The sequence below is a fragment of the Hyla sarda genome, chromosome 8 (assembly GCF_029499605.1).
Source record: "Hyla sarda isolate aHylSar1 chromosome 8, aHylSar1.hap1, whole genome shotgun sequence".
Classification (NCBI taxonomy): domain Eukaryota; kingdom Metazoa; phylum Chordata; class Amphibia; order Anura; family Hylidae; genus Hyla; species Hyla sarda.
Genome location: NC_079196.1, coordinates 2,231,009 through 2,252,639, shown reverse-complemented (window position 1 = coordinate 2,252,639; position 21,631 = coordinate 2,231,009). Strand labels below are relative to the sequence as shown.

Below are 21,631 nucleotides of genomic sequence, written 5' to 3'. Positions count from 1 at the left end.
GGCACACACTGGAGACAAACTGTTTGGAAAACATTGGGGTAGGGTCCCACGTGCCACATTTTCTGCAGGTGATTTTTCTATACTTCAACAAGCGCCGCTGTAATGAATCGCCGCTATGACCTCGCAGACATGCACTGTCCCAACTGACGGCTACACAGTTCCAAGTGGTATTGCACCAAAAGAGTGTCACTAAGGCCCCCCAAAAAAATCTAAATCATCTCATCACTGACCAAACTAACGATATTCCAATATTTCCTATAAACTTACTAAGGACCAACTTACTACTGCCAAAGGAAATAAAATAGAAAAAAAAGTTCCGCTAAATGTGATATCTTTCTTCTTTACCTAATAAAAAAAATGTGGTTAACAAAAAAAAATTCGAAAAATAAAAAAAAGGAGATATATATATATATATATTTATGTGTGTGTGTGTGTGTGTGTGTGTAACTTGTGTTTTATAAATATATATATATATATATATATATATATAGTAAAATATTATAAAAAAGGAGAAATATATATTATTTCTATTTCCTTTTTTTTACCAATGTAACTGTCATTTTATAATCCCATATAATCTTCCCCTTCATAATCATCCTGAATAGTCTGCAGAGATGCTGAACCTCCAAACCATGAACATACATGAACCATCCTGAGCCTAACCAGATGCCATCAGTGATGGCAAAAGTGCAAGGTGTTTAAAAGTAAAATACATTTATGAAATCAAAAAAAGGCATATGAAAAAAATAAATCTAACTTTTGTTTAAAATAAAAAAAAATTTTTAAGCAACCCTACAAAGCTCCATAACATTAGAACAGTGTTATTCCACCTACTATAAACAGTTATATAGAGACAACCCTCACTTGAGATTTGTACGAGACTGCTCACATTATGTGCACCCCAAAATCCAAGAGTTTAGGTGCAGACAACCATGTAATGGCTCAAGCTCTGTTATTATTGCACCCACACAGGTCTATGGTCCTAGACTGGACCCCAGAATCCAGAAGACCTCAGGCTATACAATATGGCGGCCATGTGCATGAGGCCAAAGAGACAGCGCTTACCCCCTTCTCATCCGTAATAGTGCAGGAGCAGAATAAATCGGGTTCTCTAAATGGTTAAAGCCAGCGGTGGTCTTAAAGCAACAAAGATAAAAATAAAAATAAAGTTTTTTTTTTTTTGTGCCAGGAGTAATAAAAAGCATTCAAGAAAGGGGGCACCACACAAATTGGATAACATTCAGAAATTGCATCTCCCAAAGAAAAGTGAATGAACGTCTATTGTCAGTCCCACGGGCGTTCCAGTACATTAGGGTCTTTTTTCCCTCTTGCAAAGTCCATGTAATAACTCATTGTCTTGCATTTCCATATAAAGATTAAAAGGCAGCAAATTAAGGAATAAGCGTAACCATCAGCAATTCTTCTCAATGATAACTGGCAGAACATGGCGGCTCCACCTGCAGTCCAAACCCAAACAACTACTACGTTATTTTATTTTCCTTATTTTGGCTTTTGTACCTTGTCTCATTTCAGTCTCAGCACACTTAGGGTTAAAACATTTTGTTCTTCCGTCCATACTGATAGCACGTCTGGCAGTGTTCTTTTATTTCATCATTTTGTCCCTTTATGAAACAAGTGGTAGATTCCATGAGACTCGTCACCATGTTTGTCGGGATAGAAAATATTCAAAAGGATCCTGACTTAAAAAAAAAAAGTCTGTTCCACAAAATTATAACCAATTCCCAAGGAAACTTCCCTATGGCTTTGTAAGACTTACAAAAGTGGTAGCTAAAGCCTTCATTTTAGTCATGTGACCTCTTCATCACTCGCAAGCCGGCAAGTTTCCATCTTTGACTCGAGGAGCAACCGGGAGCTTGTAGCTTATATCTTTTTCAACAAACTATTGAAAAGTCATAAAAAAAAAAAAAAAAAATAACGCACCAATATATACTTTAGTGCCCATTTGCCCTTAAATTCGTGAATAGGAACCTGGACCAGCGGGGGACACCTTCTACAAGAACGTGAGGCAGATCAAACAGGCAATTCAAGATTAGGCAAATAATAGTTGGCAAGATGCTTTGGCAGACAAGGGAAGGGGGTGAGGACTGATATCTTAATCTCTTGCTACTACTGAAAAAAAAAAAAGCAAAATAAGAAAATTCCTAAAATATATATACTGTAATTCTACATAAAAAAATAAGTCACAGCTTTTCTGCAAAAAACGAACAAAAAAAAAAAAAAGGCATGGGACTTACTACTGTATTGAAAGCATAAAAGAACCTGGAAGGATTCTCTACAGATCCAGCTGTGATCAAATGTAAGTGACCCTGTCATTTTTTTAGATTTTTCTTTTTAGATTTTATTGGCACCAATAAAACAGGGTCTTTGTGAACCGTAAGCTGGCACTGGGAGTCACCTATACCATGTCTCATGTGACATGGAGTCAATGTGCTGAGTAAATAATTCTAGGAACAGATAGCAACCATTATACATGTGGAGTGTATTTTCACAAGTGTCCTGTGCCCCTCAAATAAAAAATAAAAAGTTCAAAACAGTTAAAGTGACAGGTTAGTAATTTCTGGAGCTTCAGTCAGTGAGAAACCGGTCAGAATATCACCGCCTCACATACGTGTCACCATGGTCTCCTTTATACCAAGAGACACTGAGGAGGCAGCTGATATATGCTGTAGGCCTGGACAGGAGGACCAATAGGCCTTCTCTGGGACATCATTTTAGGTGGGACCAGCCTATTGAGTTACCTGTCACCAAGTACTTAACCGAATAGAAAATATTTTTTTGTGAATGTAAAAATAAATCGGATTGTGCTAGGACTTAGTCAACACCAGAAGAGGGACAGTATGGAGCCAACATGAGCCTACCGGACCTTCTCCCTTTGTCAAAAATAAAGAAAAAAAAATAAAAGCAACAGATCGTCTTCTGGGGTCGGCCCAGACCTTCTCTAATCTAGAAAAATGTTTCACTTGTCTGTTGCCTCAAGCTTTACACTGTCTTATGGAGAAGTTCTCTCCTTTCCTCAGCTTCTTCATCATTGTCTTTTTTTTTTTTTTTTATATCTTCCAAAGCTTTTAAGATTTTATATATTTTTTTGCTATTGCCGATGAGATGAGGAAAAAATAAAATAAAAAATAGGAAAGATCATTGTGGACATCCCAGACAAAATAATCAAAAAAACCACGAGTGATCAAGTCCATCCAGCCATAGTAGGTCATCGAGCAGGGAATCATTCAATGTTGCTGCTGTCGAAGCTGTGACACTGCAGATCACCGGTAGCATAGTCAGTGCCTGGAAGCTTAAGTCCATATTTGTCCACACACCAGCAGATTCCACGTTTACGGCCTCTAGAAGGTTTGCACTATTAGAAAGAAAAATGTAAGAATGTCAGAATAGAGCAGTACATGCTAATGTGGAAAGAGCTAGTTTCTCCATAAACAACATTATTTTATGACATTCTTCCACCTGGGTCGACTTACTATAATAGAGCCTATAACTAAACAAACTACTATAATACTGCTCCTATATACAAGAATATAACTACTATAATACTGCTCCTATATGCAAGAATATAACTACTATAATACTGCCCCTATATACAAGAATATAACTACTATAATACTGCCTCCTATATACAAGAATATAACTACTATAATACTGCTCCTATATATAAGAATATAACTACTATAATACTGCTCCTATATACAATAATATAACTACTATAATACTGCCTCCTGTATACAAGAATATAACTACTATAATACTGCTCCTATATACAAGAATATATCTACTATAATACTGCTCCTATATACAAGAATATAACTACTATAATAGTGCTCCTATATACAAGAGTATAACTACTATAATACTGCTCCTATATACAAGAATATAACTATTATAATACTGCTCCTATATACAAGAATATAACTATTATAATACTGCTCCTATATACAAGAATATAACTGCTATAATACTACCTCCTATATACAAGAATATACCTACTATAATACTGCTCCTATATACAAGAATATATCTACTATAATACTGCTCCTATATACAAGAATATAACTACTGATAAATTGAGATTATGCATTTCATAGTTACTATTACTGCATATTACGGTATTCTCTATCGCTCTCATACCTGTTTTCTCTTGAAGAATCCTTTCCTGTCACAGTTTGGGATGTAGAACGCCCGGGGATACACACGATGGGAGACTTTCATGTCTTGCATGACGGTTTCCATCTGTCTACGACAGGGGCCCTGAAAAGAAGGTCAGGCATTAGACTGTGGTACATGGGGTGAGCGGTCATTCCTATAGTGGGCGCCCTTTTATTGTGCACAGGACCTGTGGAAAGATTGATGTCTCTTTAACCATTTACTGTCCATGTCCAACAACACTCACCAGTTCAGACTCAATGCTGTACTCTGGAGAGGAGAGGGTTTGGGACTTGTTCTCCCCTTGCACCACCCTGGCGGCCGCCTGCTTTTTCCGCTGATAATTGTTCAGAGCTCGGACCTTCTGCTCGGACACTACAGGCAACATCTTACGAGAACTCTGCTTCTGGTGGTAATGGTCTTCTGTGTCCGAAGTAGTCGGATCTTCCTCTCTCGATTCTCTCTCTGTGAGAAAATATACTGTACAATCACTATTACAGGTTTAGGGGTAGGATAGGCCAAAATTCAACATAAACATTAACAGAAGTAGATCTCAATATCCAGGAATATTCTAAGACAACGCAAGTCCACGGGAAGCACCTACAGGAGGACACGTGAGAGGGGTTTTAACCTAATACGGAGCCTCCTAGTTCCTTGCCATTGTTTGCCCACAGTGAAGGCCAATTTTGGATTTAGTTGAGAGAAATCCAAACTTGGTTGGTTGTTAGAATCTCGAGCAATTGGATTATCTTGGTGGTCAAGAGGAAAAAAAATCATCATAAGAGCAGTCACACCATGTGTGTATGAAAGGGCTGTCTCATAAAGACTAAACCCCTCTGTGGTCACGACAGAGACATGGACTGGAAGTTGGACGTTTATGTGCAGGATTCTTTGGCAAATTGCTAACCTTGTTTTCCAACATAACCTTAAAATTACATTTAAGTGTAACAGAGGACCAAAAAATAAATAAATAATAAATAATTGTAAAAATCTGTCTCCTCTTGTTGACAGAGTTTTGTATATTTTGTGACACTTCACGTATAGTGGTGTAAAAGCACCAGGAGACAGATTTTCAGAAATCTTTAATATTTATTTTTGTTCTCTGTTGTAATAAAAGTAAAGTTTTAGAAGAACTGTTGGGAAACAAGGTCAGTGATCAGTGGTCAGAGGTCAGTGATCAGTGGTCAGTGGTCAGTTGTCAGAGGTCAGTGATCAGTTGTCAGAGGTCAGTGATCAGTGGTCAGTTGTCAGAGGTCAGTGATCAGTGGTCAGAGGTCAGTGATCAGTGGTCAGTTGTCAGAGGTCAGTGATCAGTGGTCAGCCTAAAGGCAAATAATATTGTAACATTACAGTAGGAGCTTCTTCTCTGTCGTATATCATTTCTGTGGTTTAGTCATTTTTCCACCTCCTGTGACAAATTTGTCAAACATCGCACAACAATATTATAAATTGGGAAACTGCAAGTTTAAAAGTGGAGTAAAGAACTCATCTGAACACTGTATGGAGCCACAGTCTCAAAACTATGAAACTCCAGATGTTTTAAAGTCTTTTTTGTGATTTGGTGGTCTATAGTACGGAGACCACTGGTATAGAGAACATTTGGATCCTCATACTCTTACTGGACTTTACAATCTAAAATTTCCCACAATGTCTTGGAGGAATCTCCTAAAATGCTGGAAGGAAAATCAGAATCTGTGCCCATCCCCCGGCTCTGCATTTCTGGGCAGAAAAGTGGATTCAAGAGCAGCAGCCAAGGCAGAAACCACTAGAGGGCGACAAATCCCAACATTTCATGGCCCTAGTCCTCACCGCCGCCGCATTCACCATCAACTCTTTGTTTCCTCTTTCAGCTGATTTTCCTCCCCCAAGAAAAGTCCTGTAATTGTTAGTAAAGTAAATTAATCTGGAAGAATCAGATTTTTAGAAATCTGAGCACCGATCTCCAACCTGAGCGCTGATCTCCAAAACACAAACTCTGCCCCACTGTTTTCTCTTACAATGCTCAGTCCTGACAATCACCAGGACCCACCCTCCCCCTGTGCTCTCAGGACCTTCCTTGGAACCCATTACCAAGACACATGGCTTCTGGATCAGCTGATGTTAGATATGATCTGGTCTAGTGGAGAGACCCATTGTGGAGGCCTCTTTTAATCTGGCCATAGAGGATGCCATAGAGCAAACCAAATCAAAATACACATAGTATTACAGCAAAGACTTCCTCTGTTCTGTGCAGGGTCAGAGACTTTCCTCCAGAGGACCTTAACCCTGAACAAAGATAATGCCCTATAGAGCCCAGTACTCCAGGAAGCCCAAAAACCAGGAGAACCTCTGCAGGAGCCCAAACGTTGGCCATTAGAAGACTAACCAATCCTCTACAAAGGGGTTGTATATGATCACAAAAACATAGCTGTTTCCTTCCAGAAACAGCACCACTTCTGTCCATTGGTTATGTCTGGTATTGCAGCTTGGCTCTAATGAATCCAATGGGAATACCCTGCAAAACCTCACACAACCAATAGACGGGGGCCATTGCTTAAATAAGTGTAGTTGTTTGTCACAACTTGCCGACTCACCTTGGCACGTGTCTCAGTCATGACCATTGGTCCGTACACACATAATGTGCTGGTTACTTATGTCTTAAAGGGCCAGTGCATGCCTATTGCTCCTGCAGAGATAGGTTTGATCCTGCTCCATTTTTGTGGAACCAGCTTGTGTTCTGGACCTCACCTGCCGCTCTCAACTCTACCAGTATATTATTCTGGCCCGCTATCTCTGTACTGTACCATAGTGACTTCTGGGTAACAGCTATTGGTAATAGAGACTTATCTAGGGGCTGCAACCTGAGGATTCTCTTTGTGGATCCTTCACACTTCGGGTGCGTTCACACGCTATTACTAGCAGTGGGTTTCACGCTGCAGGAAACCTGCTGCGAGTTGCACTACCATTGATTTGAATGGGTCCACAGACAGTCCGCAAGAGTGTCAGATTTGCGGACTGTCCGCGGCCCCATTTAAATCAGTCAATGGTAGCGTAATTAGCAACGGGTTTCCCGCAGCGGGAAACTCGCTGCTGGCTACTAGCGTGTGGACGCACCCTTACAAAGGGTGTTGACTTTTCCAGTCCCTTAGACTAGTGGTCTCTCAATCTCCAGATGTTGCAAAGTTACAACTTCCAGCATGCTCGGACAACCAATGCCTGTTTGGGCATGCTGGGAGTTGTAATTTTGCAATGTACACTATAGCAGTGGTCTCCCAAACTGTAGGCCTTCAGCTGCTGCAAAACTATACCTCCCAGCATGTTTGGAGACCACTTCCTTAGCCTTTGCTCCCTGACTTGGCCCATAAGCGATCCTGTGGGTCCACGTCTCTGGTCGGCCTCCTAACATTGCACAAACCTTATGATGCTAGTGCACCATATTAGATTTAAGAAAATCTTCCAAAAATCCATCAAACCAGTATTATCAGCATCTCTGTGTTGTGTCCATAAAGCTGCGGAGCACAATCATCTTAAGACAATATTTAAAGATTGGATTAGGTCTCGGCTGATCACCTTGTACCCCCCTGGCTTTCCATTCTCTTGTCACCATGACCTTGCAGTCAGCCATTCAATACACTCTGAAAAGACGGATGACATTCACACAGCCCCTCAATGATCTGATTCTGCACCACTACCCCCAACCACAAAGCCAAGAAAAAACAAAACCCAATTACAGCCGCTCAGTAGAGCTTTTCCTTTATGCTACAAGGTGCAGCATTAACACGGGGTCTGGGGGTCAAGCTGGTGAATGGCGCAGTGCGAGCGCTAATGAAGATGACACTTAGGGAGGGAATGTAGAAGTAAACATGACTCTGCATTCCCTCATGTCCACCTGGGCTCCTAGACAAGTGGCCCCAGCTGCTACCCACAGGCCAGACATCTGCTCAGCCGTCTGCGATACCTGCTTCTGCGAAACGCAGGGGATCCCAAGTCTCACTCTCCACAATGTCTCCAGTTCTGGCACATAAACACAAAGACACATAGTAACATAATTATCAGAACCTGTCCAGAGGAAAAGTTGCTGAGCTGTTCATAGCAACCAATCGGATCAACCAATCAGAAAAAAGAAGCGATCTGATCGTTTACTACGAGCAACTCACAACTTTTCCTCTGGACAGGTTTTGGTAAATCTCCTCATAGTGTGTGAGGTTGAAAAAAAATAAAAAATAAAATAAAAATAAAACCCTACTGGGTTGATCCAGAGGAAGGAAAAAAAAAATTCCTTCCTGACTCCAATATGGCATCAGAATAAATCCCTGGATCAAAATTCTATCCTCATAAATCTGGTGTTCATAACCTGTAATTTTTTTTTCATAATGTCACTGCTCTTACAGTAAAGAATGGTCCATCGGAACATCATGTGGCAGAGAGTTCCATAGTCTGACTGCTCTTACAGTAAAGAATCTCTGTCTGTGATGATGGTGAAACCTTCTTTCCTCTAGATGAAGAGGATTCCCCCCTTGTCATGGTTACCGGCCTAGGTATAAAAAGATCACTATGAAAGATCTCTGCAAGGTCCATTCATATATCTGTACATTGTGATCAGATCCCCCTAAGACGTCTTCTCTCCAGACTACATAACCCCAAGTGATAACCTGCCTTGGTCCTGTAATCCCCCCCATACCATAATTATCTTTGTTGCCTTCCTCCGCACCCTCTCCAGTTCATCCATGTCCTTCTTATCTATCCCAATAGATAGTGACCCCATTCAATAGCTCAGGCCCTTACAGAATAGGAAGCTTAGGGACCCCTAACCTTATGGGCCCCTATGAAGCTGCACCAATGTATGTCCGCCCGCCCTAGAGGACTCTCACTTGTGTCACAGACTGGATAATGGGAAACGTTCAGTCGATGGCTCCTCATTTCCCTCTGTAAGGCAGGATGACAGAGAAGGAGGATTGGTGGGAGCATGGAGAAGTCCAATAATCTGAATAATCAGAAGACTTCCTCATGGACGCATTATACTGGATCCACACTGACTGCAGCCATAGTTATAATGTATCAATGTCCCCCCTGATGCTGCGGCCGCCAAAGCTTCCTGCTGACTGCAACTTGTGAGCAACCTGATACAGAAGAACAAAATTCTCCTTCAAGACGAAGAGGAGAAAGCGACAATACTGACTTGTGTCAGACACGCTTATGGGATCGGCCATCATCCTATAAAAAAAAAAAAAAAAAAAAAAAAAAACTGCATCACCCTATTGAATTGAGTAAACCCAGCCCAAGCTGTGGCCTTTATTTCTAGGTGGAATTGATGCAATATCTCTACCGTCCCAAGGATCAGGTGTAAAGACAATTTATTAGTTATGGCACTCCCACCAGTTGGATCCTGCTTCAATTTCCACCCCCCATTGGCAGGACCCCTGTATTAAACCCAATATCCACGAATCCCCCCTTACATTGGAGCGTGCATTACACTAGGATGTGGTCTCTCTTTCTCTCTCTCTCTCAGTTTTAGATTTGGAAACACTCCGGATTCCTTCTCCTCCGATCACAAACCCTTTAGTTTCCAGGAGGACTGCGGGGCCTTGGATTTATGGCACCTCTGGGAGAGAATGGGTGAAGCCAAAGTCGGTCCTCTATTACACAACCATGACCCCGACCAGAGACAAGTAACCTTGTTACACGTGCAGCCATGAGGCACACAATCCCCCCTTGTTCAGGACCTGGCCTCCATTCGCAATTACGTGTTGAAAAGCATGGACTGTTTGAGACATACAGGATTTGTCTAGCTTTACATGGGAGTCAGTAATAGCCTGTGTGTTCTGGCTTCTAACCAGTTCCAAGCCTCCATTTGTAAGCCCCGAGCCCAGCTAGGCTCCCCCTTCCCACACCATTTTTATTTGGCTGCAAAAAATAGGGGGAGTCACTATAGTGAAGATTCAGAAGCCAAGTCCCAAACCATTCAGTCCTCAGAGTCTTATAGGTCACCACTAACTCAGCATCAAGTCCTGGATGTAGCAGAGTGGAGTTTATTAAAAATAATTTTCAGAGAGGCTCCATTAAGTTCCTTCTAAAATACCATATTCAAGTATAAAAAAAAAACCTTTAGAAATCAGGTGAAACCTAAAATGTGGCCAAATGACTCCAGGATCATAATGCAACAGCAAACTCTGCTTTTCTGCACAGATAACTGGAGCTCTACTACATTTGAGCAGCTGTTTAAGTGCTAAAGGGGACTGACTAAGGGGTATACACATTATGGGCCAGCGAGAAAACAGGAGCCAGCTAGGGATGGCTCATCCATGGTGTGAAGGAGTGGACAGTCCCTGTTCCCACAATGCTACAAACCAGGAGAAGAGAATTAGGGCAGGGGTCACCGTGTCCTCCTCTCCTGCAAGGCGTAGCAAGGATTAAGGGCCCAAAAGCATCTGGCTCTTTTGACTAGCAGTAGATGGTAGACCATTGGGGCCATATTTTAAGACTGCTTCTCTTTACTCTTTATGGACCATAGCAATGTGATCCATCTGCTCTCAGTAAATCTTCTCAGCCGCCACTTTGGTCCCTGGTAGAAAAACAATAAAACCTGGGAACCTGAAGATGACGCAGGTTACAAAATAGCAAAGAGGGCTCCATGTCCAGTCCTGGCCCCAATCACCAAGTGAATGAGAAGAAAGACGCCATAAAGCCCCAGTGATTCAACAAGATATTATGTCACATCGACTCCAATATCATCTGTGAAAACCGCACTATGGGGAGAATACAAACAAGAATCAATAGCCGCACATCTCCAGAGCTTCACATGTTCTGCAGTATACAAACTACATCTCAGTGACCAAGAACTGGTGACCTGTCCAACAATCGGTACATGTGAACCCTTGGACTATGGTGGGTGGGGTTCAATAACTTGGCATCACTTGGACATAGGAGTCGTCTGAAGATTGAGCCAGTTAGGTTTTTAGCTTGGAGACCTAAAATGTTGATGTACCAAGTATGTTCTCCCTGTAGATCCACCACCAAGGTTTGGAAACCTTCAAGCAATGGACCAAAGAGGCTGGGAGCTCAGAAGAGGGCTGGGAAGTTTTTGTTTATGTTAGGGAGCCCACCATTGATGATTTTACCATGTTCCTACGAGGTGCCAAGATGTCTTTTGTCACTTTCAGAGTCCGCCCTACTATGGTGATGAAACTGATTACACCCGGTTCTTTATTGCTTTACGTTTCACCTCAAATCGTGACTCCTAAAATAAAAGTACCAGACTATATATCCCCCCTCTGAGGTAACTTGCAGATGTTCCTTGGCAGGAGGGGGGGGGGGGGGGGTAGCCATTCACCTCCTGCACTGGATTATCAGCGCAGTTTTTAAATAGCCTGTGTGTCAGGTCATCGGGACGAAATCAAATAGACTCATCTCTGTATGTCGGATTTCACCATGGATATCAGCTGTGGAAACATGACCTCTTAAGTATCTGAGAGACTCTCAAACAAAATCAGGCCTCAATTGTCTTCTGTGCATACACACCTGCTGCACCACAGCCCCCTCCACCCCCCATCAGCAAACACCCGCACCCCCAGGAGCCGCCATCCTGCAACCTAAGCAAGAAGCTGTCAGGCTATTTATTGCCCCAGGAGCCCAGGGCTAAAAACCATTTCCCTCACACAGTCACAGAGAGGACAGAGCAGGTGCCAGAACCTGGAGCTCCTCAGCTGCCGGCCGACCAGTCCAATAAAGAGGAAATAGTCCTGGAGTCTACCGCGCCAAATTACACTTTATAACCGTATCCCCTGGATATGTGCAGCTGTGGAGAAACAATGTAGAGTTCTCTAACCTGTAGCAAAACAACAACTCCCACCGTACCTAGGGATGCTGACAGTTGTAGTTTTGCAATAAATGGAGAAATACTGTACAGAGTTCAGCCTATTAATCCTTTAAGGGCTAGTAAGACATGAAGACTTCCAAGCCATTTACAGAAAACTCTGACCCAATTGTGTCTGCCTTATATAATATATTATACAGTCAGGAAGGGGTTCTGTTTTCTTCAGAAATAATTCTTGAGAAGAAAACTGTTTCTCAATGGTCAAAAATCAAGTGAATCTCCCAGTTCTGGAGCGATATTTCTTTTAAAGTTATTGCAAAAGTTTTAACCAAGTCATTGCTACTACAGCTGGTGGCGCTGTTGCATGGATGCTTATGGAAATTGTTTGTTACCAGCAGTGGTGAAAAGCGGTACTGCAATTGTTAGAAATCACCTTTTTGCAAATCTTAGAAAGTTCAGTATGTCCCAAAAATGTTAGATCCTTTCACCCTTACTCAGCGTTTCCCAACCAGGGTGCCTCCTGGTTGGGAAATACTGCCTTGACATCTTGGGAAACTGGAGACATTATTATTGAGACCACTAGGAAGAAGAATGATATCACAAAGCAACCGGCATACAGCATATTTCATCAGCATCTTAACCAGGGCAGGCAGGGGTTAAGGCACAGGACAGGGCAGGCAGGGGTTAAGGCGCAGGACAGGCGGGGGTTAAGGCGCAGGACAGGCGGGGGTTAAGGCGCAGGACAGGGCAGGCGGGGGTTAAGGCGCAGGACAGGGCAGGCGGGGGTTAAGGCGCAGGACAGGGCAGGCGGGGGTTAAGGCGCAGGACAGGGCAGGCGGGGGTTAAGGCGCAGGACAGGGCAGGCGGGGGTTAAGGCGCAGGACAGGGCAGGCGGGGGTTAAGGCGCAGGACAGGGCAGGCGGGGGTTAAGGCGCAGGACAGGGCAGGCGGGGGTTAAGGCGCAGGACAGGGCAGGCGGGGGTTAAGGCGCAGGACAGGGCAGGCGGGGGTTAAGGCGCAGGACAGGGCAGGCGGGGGTTAAGGCGCAGGACAGGGCAGGCGGGGGTTAAGGCGCAGGACAGGGCAGGCGGGGGTTAAGGCGCAGGGCTCCTCACACCCGTCTTGGCTCATTATTATTTCTTGTCCTGACTCTGCAGTTTCAGCTCCCCCTCCCCCCAAACCTCATTCTTTTAAGGGAAGAAAAAAAAAAAAAAAAAGAGTCTGCAGGCCGTTAACCCTACACGACATCTCTCTATTGACAGACATTTGTGCCCACCCCATCAGCTGATCCAGAGAGAAGCCCCTGGACACAGCTGGTGGACAATAGTCGCACAGTATCCAGCTGCAGAGCATTGCGTCACTACGCGGCCACGGTGTCATTTTTTTCTCTTCCCCTTTGACCCTCTTCTGTATCGCTGTATTTTTCTGATGCAGTCCGGATAGACCACACGATAAGGCGGCTGATCAGCAGATAATCCCTTTAAAGGGGGTCTCCTCTGCTGTGGACAACCCCTACAAGGGTTTTTTTTTCCCAATAAGCTGATCAAAAAGTGTCTCCTCTTGGGGCCTCCGGTGATCAGCTGATCTGTGAGGGATCCTGGCAGCACTGCAGCACCACCACAGGAGAAATGAAGTATTACACTGTGCTCATTCACTATGATACAGGATGGGTCCTCCAGAGCAGGAGACGCTCTTTGTATCCTCCCTCCATTTACTCACCTAATAGGGTGTATGGAATCGGCTTTTCTGGACTTCCCCTTTAAGCAGAGGCTCAGATGGTTCCTTAGAACTAGAAAGTATCATCATTTTGGGCCCCTGGTAGAGATTTTACTTTGGGGCCCAGCAGGCTTAGGCTACATTCACACTAGGAATCTCCAACTGGAATATCTGTAGGTAAAGGAGTACTCAGCTGATTCTGGGGCCCCCGCAATCTCTGGGACAGGAGCCGACGCTCAGCGAGAAGCAGGTGCTGCAGACAGCACGCGCTCCATTCATTTGTATGGGAGCGCCAATGATGCCCGAGTGCTGGACTCCCATAGAAATGAATGGAGCGTGTGCCGTCTGCAGCACCTGCTTCTCACTGAGTGATGTCCTGGAGATCGCAGGGGGCCCAAACGGTCGGACCCCCGCAATCAGCTATTTATCCCCTATCCTGTGAATGGGGAATAAGTTAAAAGGACATTTCAGGAAAAAACATTTTTTTATTACTCCTACTAAAAAAATCTTATTCCTCCCAATAATTATCAGCTGCTGAAGTTGAGTTGTTGTTTTCTGGCAATAGTGCTCTCTGCTGACATCTCTGCTTGTCTCAGGAACTGCAGAAGAGGTTTGCTATGGGGATTCGCTTCTACTCTGGACAGTTCTCGAGACAGGTGTCATCAGAGAGCACTTAGACAGAAAAGAACAACTCATTTTCAGCAGCTCATAAGTACTGGAAGGATTAAGATTTTTTAATAGAAGTAATTTACAAATCTGTTTAACTTTCTGGAGCCAGTTGATTTACGTAAAAAAGTTTTTTTTCCTGGATAACCCCTATAATTTTTGCCATAGTTCTCCTTTAAAGTGGTTCTCCGCCACTAGACATCTTATCCCCTATCCAAAGGATAGGGGATAAGATGTCTGATCGCAGGGGTCCCACCACTGGGGACCCCCGCGATCTCAGCTGTGGCACCCCAGACATCCGGTGCACGCCCCTCAATGCAAGTCACGCCCCTTCCCATAGACTTGCATCGAGGGGGCGTGTCCGTGACATCACGAGTGGGGTGTGGCTGTGACATCACAAGCCTCCGACGCTGCATTCAACGCTCTAAACGAACGCCATGTGCAGCAGGGAGATCTCGGGTGACCCCCCGAGATAGAGGATAAGATGTGTAGGGGTGGAGCACCCCTTTATGGAGGATTCCGCCTGGAATAAGCCTCACATTGAGTTCAGTAGGACATCTGTGAATTTCCATGCTGTCAGTTCATGAGACGGAATCCACAAGTAAAATCTGCGCCAAATTAGGCCCCAATCCCCCTCATTTCTGCTCCAGATTTTTGTCCTTTTTTGTCAGTTTGCCCATATCTTTGGCCATGGCCTTAAAAGAGAACACCTGACCCATATATGGCTAATAGATATGGATGACAACAATATGGCGCCATATATGGGACCACAGCCTGCGGTATGAAGATATTCTGCACATCCCAAGTGTTATGCCGTTCATACTATACTGACCATGAACACCATGTGACCTCTGAGGCTACCAACTGGCTGCAGAGATCATGTGCTGCCATCTTGTAATCAAAGTTCTGCAGGTACCGCCAAGGGGGGGGGGGGGGGGGGGTAGAGTATATAGCACTGTAATATAAAAAGAAAAAAAAACCTCAAGGGCAGGAACAGGTTAAATGCCTTCTGTATAATTTTCCCATCAAATCTTTGGTTTTGGCAAACACTTGACTAATCCTTGATTACTGATACAAAGTATGAGCCCGGGGCGGTATTCTGTGTTACTCAATCCAAGCTCAGAATACCGCAACAGAAAGACGAATATAGAAGAGAAATGGATCCTGGTGCGCAGAGAACCAGACTGTAATCCAGGATGCCAGAGCGGCATAAGAAATGTGATAAACCTGACAGTAGGGGGCAGTATTATAATAGTTATATTCTCGTATATATAGGAGCAGTATTATAGTAGTTATATTCTTGTATATAGGAGCAGTATTATAGTAGTTATATTCTTGTATATAGGAGCAGTATTATAGTAGTTATATTCTTGTATATAGGAGCAGTATTATAGTAGTTATATTCTTGTATATAGGAGCAGTATTATAGTAGTTATATTCTTGTATATAGGAGCAGTGTTATAGTAGTTATATTCTTGTATATAGGAGCAGTGTTATAGTAGTTATATTCTTGTATATAGGAGCAGTATTATAGTAGTTATATTCTTGTATATAGGAGCAGTATTATAGTAGTTATATTCTTGTATACAGGAGCAGTATTATAGTAGTTATATTCTTGTATACAGGAGCAGTATTATAGTAGTTATATTCTTGTATATAGGAGCAGTATTATAGTAGTTATATTCTTGTATATAGGAGCAGTATTATAGTAGTTATATTCTTGTATATAGGAGCAGTATTATAGTAGTTATATTCTTGTATACAGGAGCAGTATTATAGTAGTTATATTCTTGTATACAGGAGCAGTATTATAGTAGTTATATTCTTGTATATAGGAGCAGTATTATAGTAGTTATATTCTTGTATATAGGAGCAGTATTATAGTAGTTATATTCTTGTATATAGGAGCAGTATTATAGTAGTTATATTCTTGCATATAGGAACAGTATTATAGTAGTTATATTCTTGCATATAGGAGCAGTATTATAGTAGTTATATTCTTGTATATAGGAGGCAGTATCATAGTAGTTATATTCTTGTATATAGGAGCAGTATTATAGTAGTTATATTGTTGTATATAGGAGCAGTATTATAGTAGTTATATTCTTGTATATAGGAGCAGTATTATAATAGTTATATTCTTGTATATAGGAGCAGTATTATAGTAGTTATATTCTTGTATATAGGAGCAGTATTATAGTAGTTATATTCTTGTATATAGGAGCAGTATTATAGTAGTTATATTCTTGTATATAGGAGCAGTATTATAGTAGTTATATTCTTGTATATAGGAGCAGTATTATAGTAGTTATATTCTTGTATATAGGAGCAGTATTATAGTAGTTATATTCTTGTATATAGGAGCAGTATTATAGTAGTTATATTGTTGTATACAGGAGCAGTATTATAATAGTTATATTCTTGTATATAGGAGCAGTATTATAGTAGTTATATTCTTGTATATAGGAGCAGTATTATAGTAGTTATATTCTTGTATGTAGGAGAAGTATTATATTAGTTCTATTCTTGTACATAGGGGGCAGTATTACACCAGTTATATTCTGCCATGAATGTTTGTACAGTTACCTGCTTCCACCAAAACAGAATCATCCCTTCTGCACTCTATATTAACAAGAATATTATGCAAACCCCAACTCTCATAGTTTTTGGCAGAGGTTTATCTCCCCATGCCAGTCATCCTTTTTTTTAGAGCCAAGTAACGCAGGATTATAAAAGTCATAACCAGCTCTATAATTTACAGCCAGAAACTTGTCCTGAAGCCTAACAACAAGATATGAATTTATCACTTTGCTTAGAGGAATGCAGGCCCAGCACTGCCCCTGGTGGTGACATGGTGGAATGCAGGAGAATTCTTCCTCAATGCAGAACAGACCTCTAGTAATTTATGTACCAACCATTAATTTACAAAAAGGTGCAGCCACAGGAGCCCTATGAGAAATCTACAGCGGTTTACGTGTACAAGGCCATGTCCGCCATCTATTGGGCTCCATGTCTGTTCCTGGAAATGGTCCAATACACTGGGACATGGATTTCAGCTCCGGGGGCTGTAGTATCCCTGACTGATCCATTCTGCTTTTTATTATAAATACAGTGTTACATAAGCAATTGTTGTTTGCCAGCTATACCCAGCAAGAATAGTCGGGCTCTTCAGGGCAGCCTGCCAGCAACAATGTAGGTGGAAGCCTTGTAGTTAGGAGTAACCCTTTAAGTGCTGCAGTAACACTGGACTGACTGGTCTCTATATGAAGAACATATATTACAGGAACGCAATGTTTCCCAACCAGGGCGCCTCCAGCTGTTGCAAAGCTACAACTCCCAGCATGCCCGGACAGCCAAAGGCTGTCCGGGCATGCTGGGAGTTGTAGTTTTGCAACAGCTGGAGGCACCCTGGTTGGGAAACACTGCAGTATGGCATTGATTGACCCTTCACGGTTCTGTACAGACAAAAGTATCCTGGAAAATTGTGAGAGCAATACAGTAAGAAATAAATGTAATACAGAGATATTACTGCACCCATTGTGTCAAAATGGGATCCAGTGGATCCATGTCAGGTAGGTCCAGCCTCAGGGATCAGGGTGGGGAGGCTGGGAACACAGAAGGGATCAGGAGCCAATTCTAATGGGGCGGGACCCCCACAGTGATGATTTCTGAGGCGTGGACCCTCCATTCCTCAGGGTGTTGACAGGTCAGTTATGGGATTTCTCGCATTAACAAGTTATTAACCAATTCCTTTCCCTCAGTTCATGAAAATTCTTATGTGTCCCCCCCAAAGTGTCATTAACCCTTCAGATCATGTGACCCACAAAAGCAAGGCAACTACGGACTGTTTTCACGTGTCCATCGTGGGAGCGAAGAACGTTAGTAAGTTCATGGCCACCAAGGGTTAATCTCTGCCCATCATCTCTGTGACTTATCACTGCAGACAACTCTGACTAAGAAATCACGTGTAACGTGCAAATGGTGACAGCAGTGAACGCCCTTCAGTCTGCAAAGCAAAGGGTTAAGACAGTGGTCTCCATCCTGGCACTCTCCAGCTGTTGCACAACAACATATCCCAGCATGCCTGGACAATTACTGGAGAGCCACATGTTGGGAGTTGTAGTTTTGCTACAGCTGGGGTGTCACAGGTTGGTCAGGGCATGGTGGGAGTTCTAGTTTTGCTACAGCTGGGGTGTCACAGGTTGGTCAGGGCATGGTGGGAGTTGTAGTTTTGCTACGGCTGGGGTGTCACAGGTTGGTCAGAGCATGGTGGGAGTTGTAGTTTTGCTACAGCCGGGGTGTCACAGGTTTGTCAGGGCATGTTGGGAGTTCTAGTTTTGCTACAGCTGGGGTGTCACAGGTTTGTCAGGGCATGGTGGGAGTTGTAGTTTTGATATGGCTGGGGTGTCACAGGTTGGTCAGGGCATGTTGGGAGTTGTAGTTTTGCTACAGCTGGGGTGTCACAGGTTGGTCAGGGCATGGTGGGAGTTGTAGTTTTGCTACAGCTGGGGTGTCACAAATTGGTCAGGGCATGTTGGGAGTTGTAGTTTTGATACGGCTGGGGTGTCACAGGTTGGTCAGGGCATGTTGGGAGTTGTAGTTTTGCTACAGCCGGGGTGTCACAGGTTGGTCAGGGCATGTTGGGAGTTGTAGTTTTGATACGGCTGGGGTGTTACAGGTTGGTGAGGGCATGTTGGGAGTTGTAGTTTTGATACGGCTGGGGTGTCACAGGTTGGTCAGGGCATGTTGGGAGTTGTAGTTTTGCTACAGCCGGGGTGTCACAGGTTGGTCAGGGCATGTTGGGAGTTGTAGTTTTGGTACAGCTGGGGTGTCACAGGTTGGTCAGGGCATGTTGGGAGTTGTAGTTTTACCTCACATTGGAGACCACTGAATTAAACATTGCTGAAAGTTGCCCCAAACCTTTGCCCAGAATTTTAGGGATGGACAAAATGCTGCAACCTGGGAGCCAGAAACCCAGCAAAGAATGACACTTAACTATTTCCACTGCAAATGTGATGTCATCACCTGGGAGGATTAACCCTTCAGCGCCGCAGGTTATTTATACATCTGCATCCCAGAGGGGACATGACACGCAGCAGAAGAAGATATTTTTGGAACTCCAGAAAGTTTACAAACTTATAGGAGTAAAAATAATTCCTGATGGGGGGGGGGGGGGGGGAAACTGGTACCAAGTCCTCAGGACACCCTGGGAGATTCTGCTACATCATGAACCTGATGGGAGGAGGTGGTGGAAGGTTACAGGCTGGAATCTGCCAAAATACTGAAAAAAATCCAAGGAGCCAAATGATTGACATGACTGTCAATCACTGCAGCCCAGATAAACACCCAGCTGTGATTGACAGCTCCCCTACTAGTCAGTGCAGAGAACAAGCTAAAATAACAGTCACCCTATAGAAAATCCAGGTGCACTTACCTATTTTGACCTGGTCCCTGTAGATCTTCTCATTGAGGCAGACCCCCCGGCCATGGAGCAGGGCATGCAAAGGCTTCTCCTCCCCTTGTTTAGGAAGGCAGCGGAGCCCCCCAGCACAGCGCTCAGTGTAGACCCCACAGGACTGTCCCTCTGCCAGGGCACAGGTCATACAGCAGCCACAGCCTGGCTCCTTCACCAGCTCACAGCCCACAGGGGTCGGTGGGCACATAGACATGGCCTTCTCATCACAAGGCTCACAGTGCACAAAAGAGCCCAGACACTGGCAGAGCCCAAGGCACAGGGTCAAGATGAAGCAGACAGACAGGATCATTGTATAGGAGATTTGGGAGAGAGGGGGGTTTGCAAAGTGCTCCAAATACCCCAAAAAAGGAGGGGGGGGTCCCTGCAAAAATAAATGTAATCCCTAAAAAAAAAAAAGCAATGCAGTCCCCTTCCCTGGTGCAAAAACAGGGATGCACTGTAAATAATGAGTGCAAAATAAATGCAAAAAGGTGTATTCTGCAGCAGCTGCAGTCTCCAAACAGCAGGAACCGCTCGGATTGTACCTGTTGCTGCAGCCAAGTCTATGGTGCAAAGTCTAGAACAGGTAGAAAGAGTCAGAGCCTATGTGTTCTAGATCACAAGCGTCTGTCCTGGTGTTTCGTGCACAGTAAATCCAGAAAAGGGTCTTGAAAATTCCTGAAAACAAAAATAATAATAAAAAATAATACAAGCAAAAAAATAATAATAAATAATAGAAATAAAAAAGCCTTTTTCTTTGCTAAAACCTGCAGCCTTGCTTTAAGTCTTTACTGGGCAGAGAATTCTCTCCCCCCCCCAAAAAAAAAATGTGGAAGAAAAGTGCGAGAAGAAAAGCAGAAATACTTGGTCAATCTCCCACCAGTTGTGCCCTGCAGAACTTTCTAAAGAGACTGATTACTGAGAAGCAAGCTGTCTTTTAAATAGACTACTCCTGGCTGCCTGCCAGCCTTACTGCAACTCGATATCACGACAGCCAGGCTGAATAGCTGCCAGTAACCAGGCAATATAGTGGAGCATAATATGACCAGGTCTCTCATTGTGGATTAACCCCTTCCTCCCTGCAGCCCCAGCAACCACCACACCACACTCTTGCTGACTCTGCTCGCTAACCTTCGGGCAGTGCTTTCCAAACAGTGTGTGTCTCCAGCTGTTGCAAAACTACAACTCCCAGCATGCCCGGACAGCCGAAGGCTGTCCGGGCATGCTGGGAGTTGTAGTTTTGCAACAGCTGGAGACACCCTGTTTGGGAAATAAAAACACTGCTTTAAGGTTTTGATCAGCAAACTCCTCACACCCCTCCCTGGAATTTTTCTTCTCTCTTTTTTTTTTTTTTTTTTTTTTTATTCCAAAGGCTGTCTGGGTATGCTGGGAGTTGTAGTTTTGCAACAGCTGGAGACACCCTGTTTGGGAAATAAAAACACTGCTTTAAGGTTTTGATCAGCAAACTCCTCACACCCCTCGCTGGAATTTTTCTTCTCTCTTTTTTTTTTTTTTTTTTTAATTCCAAAGGCTGTCTGGGTATGCTGGGAGTTGTAGTTTTGCAACAGCTGGAGACACCCTGTTCGGAATAAACTCCTCACACTGTGTTTGAAGCAAACTCCTCACACCCCTCCCTGGAATTTTCCTTCTCTTTTCTCATTCCGAAGGCTGTCCTGGCATGCTGGAAGTTGTAGTTCTGCAACAGCTGGAGACACACACTGTTTGAACCCCCCCCCCCCCCCCAATACTGCTTTAAGGTCTTGACCACTAAACTTCTCACACCCCTCCCTGGAATTTTCCTTCTTCCTTCCTTTTTTTTTTAAATTATTCAT

The 21,631-nt window shown here is 43.5% G+C and overlaps 1 protein-coding gene across 1 annotated transcript; it reads right to left on the bottom strand.

Annotated features, from left to right (window-relative positions):
• Nucleotides 1-551: 551 nt before the first annotated feature.
• Nucleotides 552-20,692, bottom strand: IGFBP5 (insulin like growth factor binding protein 5). Its single transcript, XM_056534768.1, has 4 exons — nt 19,779-20,692; nt 4,418-4,635; nt 4,156-4,275; nt 552-3,373 (listed from the first exon to the last, which is right to left on the bottom strand). Exons 1-4 carry the CDS (start codon nt 20,107-20,109, stop codon nt 3,242-3,244), a joined length of 801 nt encoding a protein of 266 aa, XP_056390743.1. The 5' UTR covers nt 20,110-20,692; the 3' UTR covers nt 552-3,241.
• Nucleotides 20,693-21,631: the final 939 nt, after the last annotated feature.